The 24,757-nt window shown below is 38.3% G+C and overlaps 1 protein-coding gene across 1 annotated transcript in view; it reads left to right on the forward strand.

Moving 5' to 3' along the window:
- The window catches only part of CAP2 (cyclase associated actin cytoskeleton regulatory protein 2), a 196,252-nt gene that overhangs the window by 129,219 nt on the left and 42,276 nt on the right, over positions 1–24,757 (forward strand). Inside the window, 1 exon segment of the mRNA XM_077143418.1 lies at positions 1,499–1,604. Within this exon segment, the coding sequence (XP_076999533.1) occupies positions 1,499–1,604 (106 nt within the window).

Consider the following 24,757-nt stretch of genomic DNA (forward strand, 5'->3'; position numbering starts at 1 on the left):
GATGTCCTTAAAGTTCATTAATAGTGGCTGTTCTAATGAGTGTGAAATGATAACTCACTAAGGTTTTAATTTTCATTTCCCTAATAGCTAGTGATGTTAAGCATCTTTTCATGTGTATTTCCTCATTGGAAAAATGTCTATTCAAGTCCTTTGTCCATTTTTTAATTGGGTTATCTTTATGCTGTTTAGTTGTAAGGCTTATTGTTTTAAATGACCACACATATAAATATGTGTGTACGCTTATTTTGAAGTAATTTTAGTGCTCTAAAAATGGCTATTGTATATTTTGCTTCCTATATACAAGAGGATATATAGGAAGCTCACAAAACCCTATAGGATAAGGAAACTGACACAAGAGACCTACGGAGCTACATTTGGCCTTTTGGGTTTTGACTGTGAAAGTGAGAGTAACAATGAATTTTTTCATAGATTTGAGTAATATAGTGAGTAAATCTGAAAATGTAGAACAAAAACCACACTCACGTTTTTCCTGTTGAGGGAGGGTAGATAATTTTGGCTTCAGTTCCCTGTTTCACTTTTCCTAAATGGCATGACTTCATCATACAATACGATTCTGAACACGCTAGTGGTATTTGGAGCTTTTCAAGGAAAACAAAGCAAAATATGCCCCGAGACAAATCATTATTGACAAGAGCTTTAATAATAGAAATTTCCTTCGGTGATTGTTTTCAGACTAATGATCCAGGAACATAGTTAAATTTTTGTAAGCTGAAATTTTGTCATTTCTTCATTTACTACTATTTCATTCAAATTAGAAAAAAAAATGGGTGTGCAAGTTATCAAAAGGGATGCAACAATTTCCATATATCTATTAGTTTACTATTTCTAACAGTTCTTTCAACCCAATATTTATCCTGTTATAAAAGGTAACCATTTTACTAGTTCTTGGTTCAGTAAAACAGGGATAAAAGTTCTTGTCACGCCTGCCTGGCTTCCTTTGTCATCATGAGTGTCCAGTTAAGATAATTTAAATGAATGTCTTTTAGAATCATGGAGTATTTCCCAGTAGTAAGAAATGGCATATTTTCCATTATTAAGACATCATTTTTCTTAGGCTATCAACTTCCTTACTAGTCATAATCAACTAAAACCCTCTGATATGGTTGCACTTTCAACTGAGTTAATAAATTAGGAAACAAGGGAGATGATTTTTTTTCTTATCATACCATTATATTGCTTTTCATTTTGCATCAGAGGCAATGTACAAAGAGAGGGTTCCCTCTCCATGAAGATGGCACAAGATGGCCCACGGGACACACGTGTCGCATTCTGGGCTCTGATGGGTTCACTGGCACCCTTAGAGGGCTTCTGCTCCCCTCATCTCAGGGGCACGGGGATCCTGCTTCCCTCTGAGGATGGGCAATTACTCCAGGGTCATCTGGAGCCTAAGTTACTAGAAAACCACGTGTCCCCCAATATTCTTAAATCTTATTTTAGATCCTAATTCCTCTCTCTCCCACTGTCTTTTGTAACAAAGTGACTTACACCACGTGGATTGGGTGAAGTCATATTTGAACATTTGGACTGAGCTTCAAGCATACATCAAGGAACATCACACCACAGGCCTTACTTGGAGCAAAACAGTAAGTACCAGGCTCATTGCCACCTGTGTAACAGATGACCATAAAAGTATTCATACCCTTTGACCCGATAATCTCACATCCCACCATTTGCCTTAAGGAATGCGTGAGATAAAGTTTATATGTAGAAATGCAGTTATGGAATGTCATTTATGTGTTGTGTCGAAATGACAATTCTGACATTTGTAATAGGAAAATCTAGAAATTTGTGTACATGTTGAAAGAAAATGGTTACGCCATCTACAATGAGAATGCAAAAAAAATGTACTCTACAACCACTAAAAATAACATCTGCTGGTGATAAAATGGAAAATGATTTACCCGTCAAATGATAAAATAGAGCACAAAAGTTTTGAGTACTATGTTAAGTTCTGTAAATACTTAACTCTATGTTAAGAAACAATGTCGTAAAGATGAAGGTTTGAAAGTTGTAATTTTAAGGAAGTAGAATTGTGGATAAAATATTTTTTAAAGTTATTTCTCTTCTAGTGTGTTAAAGTTTATTGAATAATATTTGTAAATACCTAGGTAGTCCTAGTTCTTTGAGTAGCATCCAAGGACTAGGATAAAATCACAGCTGATATCTGTTCCCACTTTAATTCCCAGCAGAAAAGTTAACTGGCCCATGCCCTCCTCACCAGCCTTGTTTCTAGTATCTTCCCATGTCCACCGTGTGTCCCAGCAATACCAAATGACTTGCGGTATTCCTTGATCACATATCATGCTGTGTCACTGTTAGGTTGGACAAAATGCAATTGTTTCTTCAGACTTGGCAATTTCATATTGCTTGACTTTTATTGCCATGTTCTGAATACACATCATGCTTGATAACCAGAAATCTCTTCTTAAACTGGCTAATATTCAATCTCTAAGACTCAGTTCAAAACTTCACTCTTTGAGAAGCTTCTATGGATCTCCTGGGGCTCATCCGGGTTGGAGGGCTCTCCTGTGTGCCCCGTTTGTGTCCTGACTGCACTGCAATCCTATGGGGTTGCCATTCTCTGTATAGCTTTTGGGGCGCCCCCACTTGCCTGGAAGCTCAGCTGTATCTCCAGGCCCTCCAGCCCCAAGCTTGGTGCCAGCCACAGAGTCCTCAGTAAATGGTTTGAACTAATTGTGAGTTAGGAGATTCTTAGAATCTTCATCTCTGCACTTGCTGTAGAGAGGATTGCCATGGACAATCCCTTCAGTTAGGAATGCAATGTGGCCTTTACATTGAGAAAGTGAAGTGACACATTTGGAAATTCCACTGCCAAATTCTCACTCCTCTGCTCTCCATGCTCCAGTACTTGCTCCTTCCACTCCCAACCTTGACGTCACTGTGATGGCTTAATATTAAGGCAGAGCTTTTGATTTTTCAAGGGAGTTTAAGGTTTCTACATTTGTTTCTCAACATTTGTACTGTTATTAATGTATGACGTTTCTTTTTTCTACTTTGCCTCTCTTCTCTATAGTACTGAAATGCCCAGTGTAAAGCACAACTGAGTGGATTGACTTCTTTTCTTCTGCCCACAACATGATGATTTTTGAAAACAGAGTTCATAAGCATTTGGAGGGCTTGAATAAGGAAGGGTTTGTGTTGCTCCAGATGGGTGTTTATATAGACTAACTGGAATTATTTTCATCCATTTCCAGTGTGGTGCCATTTTGTTCTAGATCAGTTTGTCATAAAGGGGAATTATCATGTCTTTGCCATGGAGATGGGTCATCATGAAACAACAGCAAACTAAAAACCAAGGGTCCGTGGATCTATTAGCGAAACACAAGAGGGATAAGACTCCATTTGTGGAAAATAACCTATCAACAAATGCTAGCCTAGGAATTCTCTAATGGTACCCATGTAAAGTTAATAGAAAAATTATTTTTAAATGGTGGGGATGACTTTTAATGCAATGTAAAAGGTGTTTATGAATGTAAGAGAAGAATTATTAATTATTGAAAAACAAATGTTTCCCTTTGTTCTAGATTCATTATGTTTATTAGAAATATATGATTGTTAACAGTGACTGCCAAGCTTTTAACACAATCCTTAGTAAGAAATAAATCAATGTTACACACATATACATACTCATAATACTGAAACAAATTTCATAAAATAAAACTATTTTTTGGTAGTCACATGCAGTGAATTCAGATTATTCTTTTCTGTGTTATGCCATTTTTGTAAACATTTGGCTGAGACCTAAATTGATTTCAGGACCCACTAAGGGGTCTTACTGCACATTTAGAAGACATGTTATAAAACATAGATGTTGGGGGTGTGAGGGCAGTTCAGTGGTAGAATTCTTACCTACCATGCAGGAGACCTGAGTTCGATTCCCAGCCTATGCACTTCCAAAACAAACAGACAAACAAAAAATTCAACAAAATGGCGCTGCAATAATGGGATACTCACATGGGAAAAGAATGAAATGTGACCCTGCCATACAGCATACAAAAAAAACCCCATAGATTTTATATTTATTTAAAATATAAGTGATCCATAGACCACTCACTGGGCATCTGGAATAGCTGTAATAATAATGACATTTATTATTTATTGAACACATATTATGCAATGGGAAATGTCTATTCAAAGTGATAATCTCTATAAAACAGTTCATGTACTTCAGTTTCTTAAAGAAAGAGTGGTAATGGTGAAGTTTTGGCCAGATATTAAAAGTGAGAATATTTATAAGAAAATATTGGGATCAGTGCGATGGTGGCTCAGTGGCAGAATTTTCAACTGCCATACCAGAGGCACCAGGTTCGAGACCTGGTGCCTGCCCATGTAAAAAAAAAAAAAGAGGTTGGTTCAGAAACAGCATTGGACAAAATCTTTTGACAAGCTCTAAGATAAATGCATAGAAATATATTTTCCTAATATTTTTGTCCTCTTCTGCTAAGTTCTTTTTTTGGGGTGAAAGCTATTAAAAAGTATATTATAAAAATTATATTTAAAATTTTTAAATTAAATTTCTATTTTAAAGTTTCCAGAGCGTTAGCAAAAAAATCAAATCAATTTCTCCTTACTTAACAAGGTTTGCCAATATACCAGCAAAAAGTATGATAAATTATAGCCAGAGACGTGAGAGATGACTCCCAGGGGTGAATCCAGACCTGGCCCTGTAGGGTCAACATTACATCCTGACCAAAAGGGGGAAAAGAAGTGTATTTAATAAAATATCAGTGGCAGAGAGAGTTCACATAGAGTTCAGAGGCTATTCTGGAGGTTGCTCTTACACACTTTGGTAGACCTTGCTACCTATCATAACCTGCCAACCCCCAACCAGGACCATTCCAGCCAATCCTAAAGAACACCTAGGGCAATATATAAGATTCCACAAGGGTTCCATGCACTAGAGTAACTTTCCAGAAACCTGTAACGTCCAGATAAGTCCTGAAACCTAGCCCACCCTTTCCAGAACATCAGATAGTTCCATCTCCCTACGCCATATTAGTGACAGACCCTTCCAGTATCAAAAATTTAGAATTGCCATAGCCCAAACACTCCTAAAGAGACGCATGGAAAGATCAAAGGTGATGGTGGAATTACACATAGAAGATAGGACTTAAAAAATGAATATGAATGCTACGTCATTAAATTGATATTTTAGTCTCCAGTATTTTAGAGCAGCTAGAAAGTAAAACCTAAAATTGTGAAATTGTAACCCATGTCAAAGCCTGATATATGTTCTTCAACTAATTGTGGTGCTGTGCTTTGACGTTTATTGCTTTTTTGTATATATGTTATTTTTCACAAAAAAGAAAGTCAATTGTAGTGATAAAAAATACTTAAGCCTTCTTGCCTCCCATATTCTGGAGCAGCTAGAAGGGAAAATCTGAGTGGTTCGTATAGTAGCCCATGACAGACTCTGGGATCTGTGCCATAACTATTTGTCAAAGAGTGCTTTGAAAACTTGCTTTTTTGTTTCTTTGCTTTATATATATATATATATATATAAATTATATTATACAATGAAAAAAGTTTTTTAAAAATGAAAAAAAAATTATTATAGCCAGAATCAAAACATGCTTGCAAAGAAGAAGGAAGGGATTCTTAGAATTTTCTGATCAAGTAAATGGCTTTGGGGGAGGGGTAGAGGGGGACATAAAATAATTTCATTTCTTTTCCTACTGATCATAACTATGTAAAAAAGTGTACTTACAGAATGATGAGGATTAGGAGGCAAAGTAGAAAGGTTCTGGTGTACGTACTCACTGATACAAATACCCAGAAGTTTTACAATACTCATTCCGGCGTAAGATGCTCAGAACTTAACACTTCTCTTTCATACTCCATGAGCTGCGAGTACTACTTCACATCCCAAGTATTCTGAGGAGTTGCTGTTTTTTCATATTTTCACATTGGATTTTGAGATTTGCACGTTGAGGGGCATTTAGTAAGCAACAGCATGTTGTTCTTTTTTAAAATTTATTTATTGATTTAAAAAATCAACAAATGAAATCAAAATTAACATAGATAACCAGTAATTCACGATATCATCACTCAGTTGCATATTCATCATTTCTTAGAACATTTGCATCCATTCAGAAAAAGAAACAAAAAGACAATAGAAAAAAAAAAAACGAAAACAGAAAAAAAAAATTACACCTACCATACCCCTTACCCCTTGCTTTCACTGATCACTAGCATTTCAAACTAAATTTATTTTAACATCTGTTCCCCATATTATTTATTTTTATTCCATATATTCTACTCGTCTGTTGACAAGGTAGATAAAAGGAGCATCAGACACAAGGTTTTCACAATCACACAGTCACATTGTGAAAGCTGTAATTATCCAATCATCTTCAAGAAACATGGCTACTGGAACACAGCTCCATTTTCAGGCAGTTCCCTCCAGCCTCTCCCTTACCTCTTGAATAACAAGATGATATCTACTTAATGCATAATAATAACCTCCAGGATAACTTCTTGATTCTGTTGGAATCTCTCAGCCATTGACACTTTGTCTCATTTCACTCTTCCCCCTTTTGGTCGAAAAGGTTTTCTCAATCCCTTGATGCCGAGTCTCAGCTCATTCTAGGATTTCTGTCCCACGTTGCCAGGAAGGTCCACACCCCTGGGAGTCATGTCCCACGCAGAGAGGGGGAGGGTGGTGAGACTGCTCATCATGTTGGCTGGAGAGAGAGGCCACATCTGAGCAAAAAAAGAGGCTCTTTTGGGGGTGATTCTTAGGCCTAAATTTTAAGTAGACCTGACCCATCCTTTGTGGGGTTAAATTTCATATGAGCAAACCCTAAGACTAGGGGCTCAGCCTATAGCTTTGGTTGTCCACACTGCTTGTGAGAAAGAATTCAACTTGGGGAAGTTGAATTTCTCCCTGTTCTCAGCATTCCCCCAAGGAGGCTTTGCAAATACTTTTCCACTCACTGATCGAATCACTCTGGGATTCATCAGGGCATCACTCTGGGCAAACCAACAAAATCTCATGTCCTACCTGAAATTCCAAGTACTTATGGTGTTCAATCAAACTATCTACATAAGTTATATTAGGAAATGCACTAGTCTACATATAAGTTTTGTACCAAATAAACATTTTTTGCTTTAGTCTCACACATAAGGTGACATTTTAAAATATTAATTACCATCTATTTTCAGCACCCTGCAGTAATGACATTCCTTTGTTCTTCCTCATGCAAAAACTTTTAAAATTTTGTACATTTAGTCTCTATTATTATACACTCTAGGCATTCCTACATTATAGCATCTCAGTCTTTAACATCTATCTTTCTTTCTGACTTTATTTATGCCCCCAGCCCTCCTCCCTCTATCATTCTTACATGCAGCTTCATTCAGTGTTTTAACAAAATTGTATTACAGTTAGGTAGTACTGTGCTGTCCATTTCTGGGTTTTTACATTCAGTCCTGTTGCAAAGTCTGTATCCCTTCAGCTCCGATTACCAATGTCGTACCCTATTTCTATCTCCTGATGGTCTCTGTTACCAACGAAATATTCCAAGTTTATTCACTGATGTCAGTTCATATCAGTGAGACCATACAGTATTTGTCCTTTTGTTTCTGGCTAATCTCACTCAGCATAATGTCCTCAGGATCCGTCCATGTTGTTACCAACTTCATAACTTGATTCTGTCTTAGAACTGCATAATATTCCATCGTATGTATATACCACAGTTTGTTTAGCCACTCATCTGTTGACGGACATTTTGGCTGTTTCCATCTCTTTGCAATTGTAAATAATGCTGCTATAAACATTGGTGTGCAAATGTCCGTTTGTGTCTTTGCCCTTATGTCCTTTGAGTAGATACCTAGCAATGGTGTTGCCGGGTCATATGGCAGTTCTATATTCAGTTTTTTGAGGAACGCTGAATTGCCTTCCATAGCGGTTGCATCATTTGACATTTCCACCAACAGTGGATCAGTATGTCTCTTTCTCCACATCCTCTCCAGCACTTGTCATTTTTTGTTTTGTTGATAATGGCCATTCTGGTGGGTGTGAGATGATATCTCATTGTGGTTTTGATTTGCATTTCTCTAATGGCCAGGGACACTGAGCATCTCTTCATGTGCCTTTTGGCCATTTGTAGTTCCTCTTCTGAGAAGTGTCTGTTCAAGTCTTTTTCCCATTTTGTAATTGGATTGGCTGTCTTTTTGTTGTTGAGTTGAACAATCTCTATAAAAATTCTGGATACTAGACCTTTATCTTATATGTCATTTCCAAATATTGTCTCCCATTGTGTAAGCTGTCTTTTTACCTTCTTGATGAAGTTCTTTGATGCACAAAAGTGTTTAATTTTGAGGAGCTCCCATTTATTTATTTCTTTCTTCAGTGCTCTTGCTTTGGGTGTAAGGTCTATAAAGCTGCCTCCAATTATAAGATTTATAAGATATTTCCCTACATTTTCCTCTAACTGTTTTATGGTCTTAGACCTAATGTTTAGATCTTTGATCCATTTTGAGGTAACTCTTTTATAGGGTGTGAGATATGGGTCCTCTTTCATTCTTTTGCATATGGATATTCAGTTCTCTAGGCACCATTTATTGAAGAGACTGTTCTGTCCCAGGTGAGTTGGTTTGATTTCCTTATCAAACATCAAATGTCCATAGATGAGAGCGTCTATATCTGAACACTCTATTCGATTCCATTGGTCAACATATCTGTCTTTATGCCAGTACCATGCTGTTTGGACCAATGTAGCTTCATAATATGCCTTAAAATCATGTAGCGTTAGACCTCCAGTTTCATTTTTTTTCCTCAGGATACTTTTAGCAATTTGGGGCACCCTGCCCTTCCAGATAAATTTGCTTATTGGTTTTTCTATTTCTGAAAAGTAAGTTGTTGGGATTTTGATTGGTATTGCATTGAATCTGTAAATCAATTTAGGTAGAATTGACATCTTAACTATATTTAGTCTTCCAATCCATGAACACGGTATGCCTTTCCATCTATTTAGGTCTTCTGTGATTACTTTTTTATTTTTTATTTTTTTTATTTATTAAAAAAAAATTAACTAACACAACATTTAGAAATCATTCCATTCTACATATGCAATCAGTGATTCTTAATATCATCACATAGATGTATGATCATCATTTCTTAGTACATTTTCATCGATTTAGAAAAAGAAATAGCAAGACAACAGGAAAAGAAATTAAATGATAATATAGAGAAAAAAATAAAAATAAAAAAATATATATATTAAAAAAAGATACAAAAAATAAATTATAGCTCAGATGCAGCTTCATTCAGTGTTTTAACATAATTACATTACAATTAGGTAGTATTGTGCTGTCCATTTTTAAGTTTTTGTATTCAGTCCTGTTGCACAGTCTGTATCCCTTCAGCTCCAATTACCCATTATCTTACCCTATTTCTAACTCCTGATGGTCTCTGTTACCAATGACATATTCCAAGTTTATTCTCTAATGTCGGTTCATATCAGTGGGACCATACAGTATTTGTCCTTTAGTTTTTGGCTAGTCTCACTCAGCATAATGTTCTCTAGGTCCATCCATGTTATTACATGCTTCATAAGTTTATTGTGTCTTAAAGCTGCATAATATTCCATTGTATGTATATACCACAGTTTGTTTAACCACTCGTCTGTTGATGGACATTTTGGCTGTTTCCATCTCTTTGCAATTGTAAATAATGCTGCTATAAACATTGTTGTGCAAATGTCCGTTTGTGTCTTTGCCCTTAAGTCCTTTGAGTAGATACCTAGCAATGGTATTGCTGGGTCGTGTGGCAATTCTATATTCAGCTTTTTGAGGAACCACCAAACTGCCTTCCACAGTGGTTGCACCATCTGACATTCCCACCAACAGTGGATAAGTGTGCCTCTTTCTCCACATCCTCTCCAGCACTTGTCATTTTTTGTTTTGTTGATAATGGCCATTCTGGTGGGTATGAGATGATATCTCATTGTGGTTTTGGTTTGCATTTCTCTAATGGCCAGGGACCTTGAGCATCTCTTCATGTGCCTTTTGGCCATTTGTATTTCCTCTTCTGAGAGGTGTCTGTTCAAGTCTTTTTCCCATTTTGTAATTGGATTGGCTGTCTTTTTGTTGTTGAGTTGAACAATCTCTATAAAAATTCTGGATACTAGACCTTTATCTTATATGTCATTTCCAAATATTGTCTCCCATTGTGTAGGCTGTCTTTCTACTTTCTTGATGAAGTTCTTTGATGCACAAAAGTGTTTAATTTAGAGGAGCTCCCATTTATTTCTTTCTTTCTTCAGTGCTCTTGCTTTAGGTTTAAGGTCCATAGAACCGCCTCCAATTGTAAGTTTCATAAGATATCTCCCTACATTTTCCTCTAACTGTTTTATCGTCTTAGACCTAATGTTTAGATCTTTGATCCATTTTGAGTTAACTTTTGTGTAGGGTGTGAGATACGGGTCCTCTTTCATTCTTTTGCATATGGATATCCAGTTCCTAGGCACCATTTATTGAAGAGACTGTTCTGTCCCAGGTGAGTTGGCTTGACTGCCTTATCAAAGATCAAATGTCCATAGATGAGAGGGTCTATATCTGAGCACTCTATTCGATTCCATTGGTCGATATATCTATCTTTATGCCAGTACCATGCTGTTTTGACCACTGTGGCTTCAAAATATGCCTTGAAGTCCGGCAGCGTGAGACCTCCAGCTTCGTTTTTTTTCCTCAAGATACTTTTAGCAATTCAGGGCACCCTGCCCTTCCAGATAAATTTGCTTATTGGTTTTTCTATTTCTTAAAAATAAGTTGTTGGGATTTTGATTGGTATTGCGTTGAATCTGTAAATCAATTTAGGTAGAATTGACATCTTAACTATATTTAGTCTTCCAATCCATGAACACAGTGTGCCTTTCCATCTATTTAGGTCTTCTGTGATTTCTTTTAACAGTTTTTGTAGTTTTCTTTGTATAGGTCTTTTGTCTCTTTAGTTAAATTTATTCGTAAGTATTTTATTCTTTTAGATGCAGTTGTAAATGGAATTCGTTTCTTGATTTCCCCCTCAGCTTGTTCATTGCTAGTGTATAGAAACACTACAGATTTTTGAATGTTGATCTTGTAACCTGCTACTTTGCTGTACTCATTTATTAGCTCTAGTAGTTTTGTTGTGGATTTTTCCGGGTTTTCGATGTATAGTATCATATCGTCTGCAAACAGTGATAGTTTTACTTCTTCCTTTCCAATTTTGATGCCTTATATTTCTTTTTCTTGTCTAATTGCTCTGGCTAGAACCTCTAACACAATGTTGAATAATAGTGGTGATAATGGACATCCTTGTCTTGTTCCTGATCTTAGGGGGAAAGTTTTCGATTTTTCCCCATTGAGGATGATATTATCTGTGGGTTTTTCATATATTCCCTCTATCATTTTAAGGAAGTTCCCTTGTATTCCTATCCTTTGAGGTGTTTTCAACAGGAAAGGATGTTGAATCTTGTCAAATGCCTTCTCTGCATCAATTGAGATGATCATGTGATTTTTCTGCTTTGATTTGTTGATATGGTGTATTACATTAATTGATTTTCTTATGTTGAACCATCCTTGCATACCTGGGATGAATCCTACTTGGTCATGATGTATAATTCTTTTAATGTGTTGCTGGATTCGATTTGCTAGAATTTTGTTGAGGATTTTTGTATCTATATTCATTAGAGAGATTGGTCTATAGTTTTCTTTTTTTGTAATATCTTTGCCTGGTTTTGGTATGAGGGTGATGTTGGCTTCATAGAATGAATTAGGTAGCTTTCCCTCCACTTCAATTTTTTTGAAGAGTTTGAGGAGAGTTGGTACTAATTCTTTCTGGAATGTTTGGTAGAATTCACATGTGAATCCATCTGACCCTGGACTTTTCTTTTTGGGAGGCTTCTTAATGACTGATTCAGTTTCTTTAGTTGTGATTGGTTTGTTGAGGTCATCTATTTCCTCTTGAGTCAAAGTTGGTTGTTCGTGCCTTTCTAGGAAATTGTCCATCTCATCTACATTGTTGTATTTATTGGCATAAAGTTGTTCATAGTATCCTGTTATTTCCTCCTTTATTTCTGTGGGGTTAGTGGTTATGTCTCCTCTTCCATCTCTGATCTTATTTATTTGCATCCTCTCTCTTCTTCTTTTTGTCAGTCTTGCTAAGGGTTCATCAGTCTTATTGATTTTCTCATAGAACCAGCTTCTGGTTTTATTGATTTTCTCAATTGTTTTCATGTTCTCAATTTCATTTATTTCTGCTCTAATGTTTGTTATTTCTTTCCTTTTGCTTGCTTTGGGGTTAGTTTGCTGTTCTTTCTCCAGTTCTTCCAAGTGGACAGTTAATTCCTAAATTTTTGCCCTTTCTTCTTTTTTGATATAGGCATTTAGGGCAATAAATTTACCTCTTAGCACTGCCTTTGCTGCGTCCCATAAGTTTTGATATGTTGTGTTTTCATTTTCGTTTGCCTCGAGATATTTACTGATTTCTCTTTTAATTTCTTCCTTGACCCACTGGTTTTTTAAGAGTGTGTTGTTGAGCCTCCACATGGTTGTGAATTTTCTGGTGCTTTGCCTATTATTGATTTCCAACTTCATTCCTTTACGATCTGAGAAAGTGTTTTGTATGATTTCAATCTTTTAAAATTTATTGAGACTTGCTTTGTGACCCAGCATATGGTCTATCTTTGAGAATGATCCATGAGCACTTGAGAAAAAGGTGTATCCTGCTGCTGTGGGGTGTAATGTCCTATAAATGTTTGTTAAGTCCAGCTCATTTATTGTAATATTCAAATTATCTGTTTCTTTATTGATCCTCTGTCTAGATGTTCTGTCCATTGATGGGAGTGGGTAATTGAAGTCTCCAACTATTATGGTAGATGTGTCTATTTCTCTTTTCAGTGTTTGGCACATGTATTTTGGAGCATTCTGGTTCGGTGCATAAATATTTATGATTATTATGTCTTCATGCTGAATTGTTCTTTTTATTAGTACATAGTATCCTTCTTTGTCTCTTTTAACTGTTTTACATTTGAAGTCTAATTTGTTGGATATTAGTATAGCTACTCCTGCTCTTTTCTGATTTTTATTTGCATGAAATATCTTTTCCCAACCTTTCACTTTCAACCTATGTTTATGTTTGGGTCTAAGATGTGTTTCCTGTAGACAGCATATAGGTGGGTCCTGTTTTTTAATTCATTCTGCCAGTCTATGTCTTTTGATTGGGGAGTTCAGTCCATTAACATTTAGTGTTATTACTGTATGGGTAGTACTTTCTTCTACCATTTTGCCTTTTGGATTGTATATGTTATATTTAATTTTCCTTTTTTCTACACTCTTTGCCACACCTCTTTTTTTTGTGTTTTCGTCTTTGTCTCTAGTGCTCCCTTAAGCATTTCTTGCAGAGCTGGTCTCTTGGTAACTAATTCTCTCAGTGATTTTTTATCTGAAAGTGTTTTATTTCTCCCTCATTTTTGAAGGACAATTTTGCTGGATATAGAATTCTTGGTTGGCAGTTTTCCCTTTTAGTAATTTAAATATATTATCCCACTGTCTTCTCGCCGCTGTGGTTTCTGCTGAGAGATCTGTGCCTAGTCTTATTGGGCTTCCCTTGTATGTGATGGATTGCTTTTCTCTTGCTGCTTTCAAAATCCTCTCTTTCTCTTTGACCTCTGACATTCTGATTAGTAAGTGTCTTGGAGTACATCTATTTGGATCTGTTCTCTTTGGGGTATGCCTCACTTCTTGGCTCTGTAATTTTAAGTCTTTTATAAGAGTTGGGAAATTTTCAGTGATAATTTCTTCCATTAGTTTTTCTCCTCCTTTTCCCTTCTCTTCTCCTTTGGGACACCCACAACACATATATTTGTGTGCTTCATATTATCATTCAATTCCCTGAGTCCCTGCTCATATTTTCCATTTTTTTCCCTATAGTTTCTGTATCTTGTCAGATTCCAGATGTTCCATCCTCCAGTTCAGAAATCCTATGCTCTGTCTCTTGAAATCTACGATTGTAGGTTTCCATTGTTTTTTTCATCTCTTCTACCATGTCTTTCATTCCCATAAGTTCTGCGATTTGTTTTTTTCAGACTTTCCATTTCTTCTTTTTGTTCACTCCTTGCCTTCTTCATATCCTCCTCATTTCATTGATTTTGTTTTTGACATGTCTGTTCGTATATTCTGAATTAATTATTTCAGCTCCTGTATGTCATTTGAATTGCTGGTTTGTTCCTTTGACTGGGCCACATCTTCAATTTTCCTGGTGTGATTTGTTATTTTTTGCTGGCGTCTAGACATTTAATTACCTTAAGTAGCTTATTCTGGAGATTGCTTTCACTTCTCTTACCTAGTATTTTCTTGCTGGATAAATTTGCTGTCTATCTGTTCTTTGACATTCAGTTCAGGTTTTTCTGGACCTCTAGCTTAGGTTTTGTTTAACAGAGGAGAATTTTTCAGGCCTTGTTTTCTTGTTTCTTGCCCTGCTTGTATGGTGCCTTTTTCTCACCACCCTTAGGAGGGTCTACGTAGGTGTTATGGACTCCAGCCGGGTTATCCTGAACAAACTGGCCTCCTATCAGGGGGAAGGAGTCACCTGTGTCAGTTTTCCCTGAGGGTGAGACCCAGCAGGTTAAATGACTTTCCTGTGAAATCTCTGGACTCTGTTTTTCTTATCCTGCCCAGTATGTGGCGCTTGTCTGCCTGCAGGTCCCACCAGCATAAGATGATGCGGTACCTTTAACTTTAGAAGACTCTCCCTGCTGGGGTTGTGGTGGAGACAGAGGAGAGGTTGTAGGGTGCTTTTAATGGCTTCAAATTACCAAGCCCTAGGGTCTGAATTCCTTGAGGGAGGGATTCCACCTGAGTTGGGATTCACCCCTCCCCTGGGGAAGGCATGGGCTGGAAACAAGCCCTGAAAGGATTTGTTTCTGCCTATGCCTGGGGCAGTTGCAGCCTGAGATGTCCTGCTGCTTAATCCAGAGGTAGTCAAGCCTTTGTAGAAACACAGCCACAAAAACCTCTGTTTCTTTTCTTTTTTTCTTTTTCCGTTAGCCCAATGAGTGACCTCTGCTTTGACCAGGTTCACCTGAGCTGGGGGCCTATTTTTAGTAGTCAGATTTTGTTAATTAATGCCACAAGTGGTGTTTGGTTGGGCTCAGCCCCTGCTGCTGTTAAATTCTCTTTCCTTTCCCCACCGGGAAGCAGCCTGTGGGGGAGGGGCGCCGGCCGCCACGACTTGGGGCACTCAGGGTTCTGGGGAGGCTCGTAGCCGGTCCAGCTGGTCCAGACTGGGGTATGTTGTGAATCCCGTCACTGATGTGGCCCCAGGAGCTGTTCTGTACTGTTTCTGGTTATTCAGCAGTTTATCTGGTGGACGAACTAAAACGCGCACATTGCTAAACCGCCATCTTGGCCACACCCCCAGCATGCTGCTTTTGAGACTCTGAGTTTCTGAAGGTGTGCATTGCCCTAAGAACTCACTGCTCCCTGGGAAAGAGCGGCCGGAACCGAGTCTGGCTGTTCCCAGGCCTGACATTTCTGTCCTCTGCGTGGTGACTGCAGCGCTGCTGGGCAACTGCCACTCCCTCTGCAGCAAAACGTAGAACTCTGAGGCAGGCGATTTATCAGGACAGTCACTGGAGAGGGTGTGTGTGTGTGTACAAGTGTGCACAAGTGTGCAGGGGGCTGGAGGGGAAGGAGCAGCTGCCCAGAAATGCTCATCCTTTTCGTTAGTGTGGTGAATGGAATCTGCTCACTGCAGACGCGTGTGACCCAGGAGAGCAACGTCAATCTAGGGGGGATTCTATGCCAGAAACTACTTAAGAGTTTTTATGTAGTTTAATCATTGGGGCTTTTTTTTTTTTTTACATATTAATTTACATAGTTTCCACAGTGCAAGGTTTAAGTGTAGTTTGTTTGAATATTTTAAGTTGAACTTTGAGCATAAAACCAATAGAAGACAGTATGTATGGTTCCCCAGCACTTGGTCAGATTTGTAACATTCACGGGCCAGTTCTGCTAAACCAGACCATTAAAGCTGAAAGGCTGAGACCCCGTCTGTATACTGACAATGACAGAAATAATTAAATTTTTCTATGAACTGTCCGGGTCAGCATTCAAACTGTTGTTCTGTTCTGTGTGGATCTGGCCAGAGAAAAGTCACGGAAAGAATTCCATGAATAGGTTAAAATATGATTATTTTCTAAACTTTCTGGTGTTAAGCTTGTTGACATACTGCTGTCTTTTCTGGATTGTTTTAGTTTGAGGAACAACTAAGATAGAATTGTTTCAAGAGTAGACTAAAACCACGGCTGGATGAAGGTGACACCTCTGTGTCAAGGTGATGTGATTCTTAATTTTAGTAATTTGAATTTTTAAAATCTAGCTTATTTACCAACTGCCACCATCCTACCCTCCCCTGTACCCCCAGGAAAATGCAAATAGTTGGTGGGGGATGGGGGAATTTAAAATTATAGACAGTTCATGATCGCCCCATTTCCTTTGGGTAGATATTTCTCTTCAGCCTTTCTCAATGTAAAGGCCAAATGTCCATTAACAAAGCGAAAGTTTAACAGCTTGCTTTTGATCAAATTAAAGTTCAGCCAGAGGGCGTCCTAACTTCGTATAAATAATGTAGGCTCTGTAGCATGTCATTAAGTATGTATGTCTTTTAAGTTTTCAAGTCTTCTAGCCACCGTGGCTTCCTTTTGATATTTACAAGAGAAAACTGTTCTCAGCTTGAATATGAATTTTCATTCACAACTTGTATGAAAACGGTGCCTTAGGTTTATTGATCAAAGTGTGTGGGTGAGCCTCAATGATAGAATCTGTTTTCTGGATCACAAAGCTCCCTGATGTCTAGGGTACTTCATGATGAGGTTTCCCTGTCCTCTTTTGCCTGACCAGCAGTACATTCTGTGTACTTAATCGCTCCCGGGTTTTGTTCTCCCTTCTGGAGTTTTGGTTGGCCAGCCGCCTCCATTCTCCTCTGGAAGAGACCCAGACTGAGGAGTGTCATCAACCAGCTAAGAGCCACTCAATGCAAAGATAATACAGATTAAGTTAGACATGGCTGTGAGTTTGATCAGAGGGAGACTTCATCATTAAACAAACATGGATTAAGCACCAACTGTGTACCAAGTTCTTGGCAGTGTGCTGAAAATACAAAGATGGGTATATGACCCAGTTGACAAAGTTCCCGTCAGCTGAAACTCACATTCCAGCTGACGAACATGGGTGACAATGATTTCAGATGGTGTGTGACAGGCTAGAGGTGAGCACAGAGTACAGCGAGTGGACGGGCCAGGGAGGGATGGCAGGGACGCCCAGTTAGACAGGAATTTGTTAGACATACAGACTCTCCGACCCCACCACAACCCTCCTGCATCAGAACCTGTATTTTAACAGGATTCCCTGGGTAGTTTGTTTGCATATTCAGATTTGAAAACCAATGCTGTAGTCTATTTAAGTTGGACCAAAGGAGCTGTTATTGGGAGATTAATTTTTTACTCATTCATTTATGTCGTAATTCATTTGTTTAAATAAGCATTTATTGGCCACCTACCATTTACAAAGCCCACCCCAGGCATTATGCTTATGCTACAGTTTCTGCCATCTAAGAGCTGATTATTTATTATAATACATGAATAACAATACAAGGCTACATTAAAAAATAAGCCTTGCTAATTAACCAACCTCCTGGATGGTCAGGAAGGGCCACGAGGGAACTGACACTCTATTTGGGTCTTAAAGGGTGATCCAGTCTTGTGGGGGCAGCCATGTTTCTTTAATCCTGATTCATTATTGCAGGGTGGAAACCTTTGATTAAATTGTTGCTATGGAGATTGACCCACTCAGTGGTGGGTGTGACCGTTTGATTAGATGGAGATGTGACTCCACTCATTCAAGGTGGCTCTTGATTAGTTTACTGGCGTCCATAAAAGAGGAAATATTTTGGAGAGAGCTGAAAGCCTACATAGACACAGACATTTGGAAATGTAGAAGCCTCAGGAGATGCCAGGAGCTGAGAGAGCTGGCAGAAGCTAGGCAGTTGTTTCAGAGCCAGCAGAGATGCAGACATTTGGAGATGCTTAGAGTACTGAGAGAATGAGCAGATGCCTAGATATGGACATTTGGAGATGCAGAGCCCAACAGATGTCACCATGTGCTTTCCAGTGAGATGCTAAGCAAGCTAGAACCTGGAGTTGTTTCCTGGAGGACCTAAGTGAAGGCCCACAGACACTCAGAGAGGAAACCACTAGAATTAGGAGTTCAAGGCAATGGAATCAGAAACAAGGACCAGCAGACATCAGCCAGGTGCCTTCCCAGATGACAGATATCGGCCTTTCTTAAATTAAGGTGGCTCTGTCTGGATGCCTTAGTTTGGACATTTTTATGGCCTTAAAACTATAAACTTGCAACTTAATAAATTCCGTTTTTAAAGCCATTCCATTTCTGGTATACTGCATTCCAGCCACTTCAACAAACCAAAACAGATGAGGAGGATACTCTGAGCAGAAATTGAAGGGAAGGGCATTTGTTGGGTAGAAAACTGACTTGATCACATAGGACATGAATAAAATACTCCGAGAGAAAGGCTGTAAGTTGGGTAGAGCTGGAAAATGTCCAAAGAGGAGGCCAGGAAGACTGGTTGGGAACAGGCTGTGAAAGCTTTCCATGCTTTGGATTTGGTGAGCAGAGTTTATTCCTTCTCCGCATTTTGTTTTTAAGCAGAAAAATGACATGCTGTAGTTGATGGTTTAGGAATTCTGTGATTATTAGCAATTCTGTTTCAATTGTTTGTTATCATGGCAGTGCTCATGTCCCCTGCTCCTGGGATGCTCTTCCTCTTGCTTCCTGGTGTCACGTCCTAGCCGTCTTTCAAAGTCCATTTAAAGTATTCTCTCAAAGAAGCCTCTCCAAACCTCCTCAGCTTTCTGCCAAGCCCCACCTCTAAACCCAGCTAGAGATTATCCTCTCCCTTCTCAGAACCTGCATAGAAGTTTATAAAATCTGTATTTCTCTTAGGAGTACTTTTTCTTAGCACTTTCTACCTTATAAAGGAGTTATTTAGTCACTTCTGTGCCTATTTATTAAGCACCTGCCATGTTTCAGCCACTGGGTCACCTCACACTACCATGAATAAAGCATGGTCCTTCTGACCTCGGGACAGCGCCACACCTCAACTCCCGTGTAAATGCCAGGGGATGTGAAGCATCAGAATGAGAGGTGGAAGAGTCTTTGCAATAGAGAAGTGCAAATTTCCTTTAAGGAAAGCTCCAGAAAACTTAACAGAACGAAGACACTGGAGTTGAGCCTTGAAAGATGTGTCAGAGTTTTCCAGGTAATCGGTTGAGAAAGAACCTTCCAAAGAAAAGCACATCTTGAGCAAAGAGCCAAGTAGCTACATATCTGGGAACTCAGGACATCTTCTCTCTCTCTCTCCTCCTGGGCTGTGAGCTCATTGAAAGCAGCATCTTTTCCCCATTCAGCCTCGGATCTCAGCAGCGACTGGGACAGAGCCGTAAGGACAGATGGTATGCATTCGCGTCTGCTAAATGGAGCGTGGCTAATTTATAATCACATTTCCCCAAAATGAAATTTCCGAAGCTTTATTCCATTAACTACAGATAGTCCTGATAGTTTAAGTATCATAACTTTCTTTCATTCCTTCCAACAAACAATGGTAATGGAGATAGACAATGCATTTTATTATAGGCAATGGCATATTGTCCACAGAGACCTCCTCAGAGCTCTCCCTCTGTACCCGTAGGCCCCTAATTCTGTTGGTATAAACTCAGAAAATACATGCTCATATGAGATGAAGCAAAAAGGTTTCTTAAGGAGGGAGGAAGGAAAGATGCAGATTACCTTCTAAAGGAAAATAAACCCTTTATAAAATACAATGTAGAGCCAAGTGTGTAAATAATCTTTATAACAGTTACCTTTTTTTGTCTTACCCCCCACCTCTGCCATTTAAGAGATTACAGTACTTTCTTTATGACTGTAAGATCTGAAAGAAAAACAAAACTTTAATTCAGTGGTAGTTCAGACTTTTGTGATTCTGACCAAATGAAGTTGTTTCCCAGATAATTCAAGCCAAATGCCACTCTCAGCTTTAGATAAGTGTTGGGGCCCTGTAGTTTGGCTCTTTGATGGGTGGACTATCTTTAACCCTAGAAAGTTTCCCATTAAAGGTTGAATTTCATCTTTCTTTTTTGGGGGGGGCGGAGGTAGGGGGAGACTGAGAATTTATATCTTCAAGCAGCAGTGCTTTCAGACAAGAAGAAAAGACAATCTGGAAACCCCAGATTAGGTCCAGATATCACCGAGAAAACAAGGCCAAACTAATAATTAAAGGCTACTTATCAACTGAACACATTAGACTGTTTTCAGTAAATTCTTCTGGAGTCTGCTCTGAGGGCTTGGCCTGCTTTTATTAAAAATTTCTACTTTGGGCATGTAGAACAGAAATTACTAAATATACTTAGCAAAGGACTACATCTAGATAATATAAATTAGAACAACAGTGCATGAAAACACTTAATTTACTGGTTTGCATGTACTATTATAATAGTGTAATAGTATACTCCAATTTAAGGCTTTATTACTTCTCCAAGACCACTTTGTTCCTTTTTCTGCCCTTTTTATCTACCTCCATGGTTCCAACTCTGTCTACATCATCAGGGAGACACCTGCAGAGACCATGGAAGGGGGGAAGAGTGAAACCATTAGAAATCACTGACAAAACCATGACATCTGGGTTTTATAATTACCTTTCCTCATGTACATCTATCGTTGGGATAAGGCTTTTGGCATTCGCCACTGAAGAAAACTGATCAAATGGGCCTCACATTCCCTTCGTTATTGTGGAACCATAATTTTTATTTGACTGCATGTAAGTACATTTGGTACTTCGATGGAAACATCAGTAGCACTCTGTTTCCATATATGTAATAGGAAATATTCCCTATATTGGCTTTTAAAAAATTAATAAAAATGCTTAAAATACTATATATTATTAGCAATTCTTTTTTCTCAGAAAGGCCTCCAGAAACTTTGTTTTCATTGCAGAAGAAGTCTTAAAAGAAGTTATAAAAATAAAATAGGAAGGGATTGAGAAAACCTTCTCTACCGAAAGGGGAAAGAGAAGAAATGAGACAAAATAAAGTGTCAATGGCTGAGAGATTCCAAACAGAGTCGAGAAGTTATCCTGGAGGTTATTCTTACGCATTAAATAGGTATCACCTTATTAGTTAAGGCTAACAGAGAGGCTGGAGGGAAGTGCATAAAAATGTTGAGCTGTGTTCCGGTAGCCACGTTTCTTGAAGATGATTGAATAATGATATGGCTTTCACAATGTGACTGTGTGATTGTGAAAACTTTGTGTCTGCTGCTCCTTTTATCTACCTTATCAGCAGACTAGTACAACGTGATTAAAAATAAATAAATAATAGGGGGAACAAATATTAAAATAAATTTAGTAGATTGAAATGCTAGCGATCAATGAATGGGAGGGGTAAGGGGTATGGTATGTATGAATTTTTTTTTCTGTTTTCTTTTTATTTCTTTTTCTGAATGGATGCAAGTGTTCTAAGAAATGATCATGATGATGAATACACAACTATGTGATGAAAAAAAAGAATATTCATATTGTATGTTGATTGGTTTTATAAATAAAAAAATAAAAGAAAAAAGAATAGGGGGTTAAGTTATGAATTCATCTTGGTTTAAACGTACGTTCAACAGGATGACCATCTGTTAGTTTATGTGCAACCTGTTTTCTTTTCTCTCTCTTTTTTTTTTTTAGCTTTTTTTTATTATATAATATAACATATATGCAAAGTAAAGAAAGAAAAAAGCAGTATTTTTCAAAGCACTCTTCAACAAGTAGTTACAGGACAGATCCCAGAGTTTGTCATGGGCTTCCATACCATCATCTCAGATTTTTCTTCCTAGCTGTTCCAGAATATAGGAGGTTAGAAGAAATAAACATTTTTTATCATCACTTTTTTTTTCTTTTTTGTAAAAAATAACATATATACAAAAAAGCAATAAATTTCAAAGGACAGCACAAGAATTAGTTGTAGAACAGATTTCAGAGTTTGGTATGGGTTACAATTCTACAATTTTAGGTTTTTACTTCTAGTTGCTCTAAGATACTGGAGATGAAAAGAAATATCAATTTAATGATTCAGCATTCATACTTGTTTGTTAAACCCTACCTTTTCTGTATAACTCCATCATCACCTTTGATCTTTCTCCCACTCTTTAGGGGTATTTGGGCTATGCCTATTCTGACTTTTTCATGTTGGAAGGGGCTGTCAATAATATGGGATGGGGGATGGAACTATCTGATGTTCTGGAGAGGCTGGGCCCTCCAGGTTTCAGGACTTATCTGGTACAAGGCCCCATCTGGAGGTTGTAGGTTTCTGGGAAGTTGCTCTAGTGCACAGAACCTTTGTAGAATCTTATATGTTGCCCTAGGTATTCTTGAGGATGAACTGGAATGGTGTTGGGGTTTGGCAAGTTATGGTAGGTAGCAATGTCTAACTGAAGCTTACATAAGAGTGACCTCAGAGTAGCCTCTTGACTCGATTTGAACTCTCTCAACCACTGATACTTCATTAGTTACACTTCTTTTCCTCCTTTTGGTCAGGATGGTATTGTTGATCCCACAATGCCAGGGCCAGACTCATCCCTGGGAGTCATCCCAGGGAGACTTTGGCCCTTGTATGTCATGTCCCTGGGGGAAGGACAATGATTTCACTTACAGAGTTGGGCTTAGAGAGAGTGAGGCCACATCTGAGCTACAAAAGAGGTCCTCCAGAAGTAACTCTTAGGCATACCTATAGGTAGGCTAAGTTTCTCCACTACCTACATAAGCTTCACAAGAGTAAGCCTCAAGATCAAGGGCTTGGCTTATTAATTTGCATATCCTTAATGTTTGACATAGTATTGGGTTTTTCTGATGGTAAAGTTTAATAGTTCCATATTTTTTCTCCCATCCCTCAGGGGACTTGGCCAGTACTTTTTGGTTATCTGCTTAATATATTCTAAGATGTATCCTGACATTACATTAAACTATACAGGATTAAAGGTTCTTATTCTTATTGTGGGTTCCCTGTGTTTCACTTGTTCAAATGAGCTGTCCACACAGGTTGAGTTAGAGTGTGTGCTACAGAAAGTTTCAATTCTGGAAAAACAAACCTTTCTTCCTTTGGTCTCAAAGAGTAGGTGTGGTTCTAAAATATAGACAATGTCTTCCTTACCCCTGTGATCTGAATTACCTTAATTCCGACCTGATCAGCTTTGTTCTTATCTCTAAATACCAGGTTATACATATATAAAACAGCCTCTCAAAATCCAGAAATAATAATTACCCCTCCGGACTAAATGTGTCTGCTATAAGAGCTTACAGTGTAGGCCTCTATTTTCTTATAAGCATTTTCTAAAGAGATCTCTGTTCTTGATTATGGTCGTTGGCCAAGGAAATTGTGATATACATGGGAATGCAAAATTTGTAAGTACTTATAGAAATTGATGCATTTTGGAATATATTAATTTCACTAAGTTCTTGATGAAATGTTACATGAAATAGAAATTTGTTTTGAAGTCTAAAATAGAAACAAAACCCTAATTCACAAATCTTATCTGCTAGGAGGACTTTCTGGTTTATGTATTAAAAAAGGTTAGTCTTTTGTCCAGAAACTGGAGTTCTTTCTTTTAATCCCTACTGTTATATGAGAGGTTTATCATCCTCTGTTTTATGTGCTTACTGCAAGAGGCCATTAGAGATGCTTTGTTTTTGGAAAAATTATTAAACAGCATCTTATAGAAAGGTTCAGTTGTAAAACACTATGTATTTCTAGTGTCATTGCGTGTTAACATAAGTGTAGTTTGTATGATTTTTAGAGTGCTTTTAAAGTATGTAATTGGGCAGATAGAGTTGTCAATGCTAACTGGGGAGCATTGAATCTAGAGGAGGTGTTTATGGGTCAGGATGGTTCGGAGATCAACAGCTAAATGGGACCGTGTACCTCCCCCGCCCCCCCCCCCAATAAAAACTATTAAAGGAGACTCACCCAGAAACAGGGAGACATTTGTACACACCTGTGTCCAGGAAGCAGCGCTGGAGGTGGGGAGGTAGGGAGAGGAGGCAGGGAGGGTGGGGTACGCCCCCTAAGCAGTCCCATTGCCTATCAGCTGTCCCATTCTGTAGCTTCACAAATACTTAAAGACAGGTGGCTCAAAATTTTACTACCATGGAGCTAGTTTTATAGCAAAAACATCTTAACAAAAGCTCTATTGTGAGTAACATAATCCACCTGCTCTAAGAGACTGTCACATGATATCTTTATTTTCTTGGTCTCTGCTTTTTAAAAATTGGTTAAAAAAAATGAACCAAATATAAAGGCTTCCTGGCCTGTTCTTAAAGTTGGACATTAATGTTACCTAGCTATCCTTGCATCCGTCCGTCCATCTGTCTTTCTTCCTGCTTTAAAGCCATCAGTATTTCCTTTTAGGATAAATAGATCACAAGGCACCCTCTGGCTCAGCAGCCCTTTCCCTGGCCTTTTGACCTTACTCTCCAGGGGAGAGCTGGCCTCTCCCTCCTCGGGCCCCAGAGTCCCTCGGTCATTTGATGGGAAGCACATGCCCTACTGTGTCTGCACTTACTCATTTATGCCTTTGCCTTCCCCACTAGAAGATGGGCTTTAAAAGCGGGGCCTTTGCC

The sequence above is a fragment of the Tamandua tetradactyla genome, chromosome 25 (genome assembly GCF_023851605.1).
Source record: "Tamandua tetradactyla isolate mTamTet1 chromosome 25, mTamTet1.pri, whole genome shotgun sequence".
NCBI classification, from domain to species: Eukaryota; Metazoa; Chordata; class Mammalia; order Pilosa; family Myrmecophagidae; genus Tamandua; species Tamandua tetradactyla.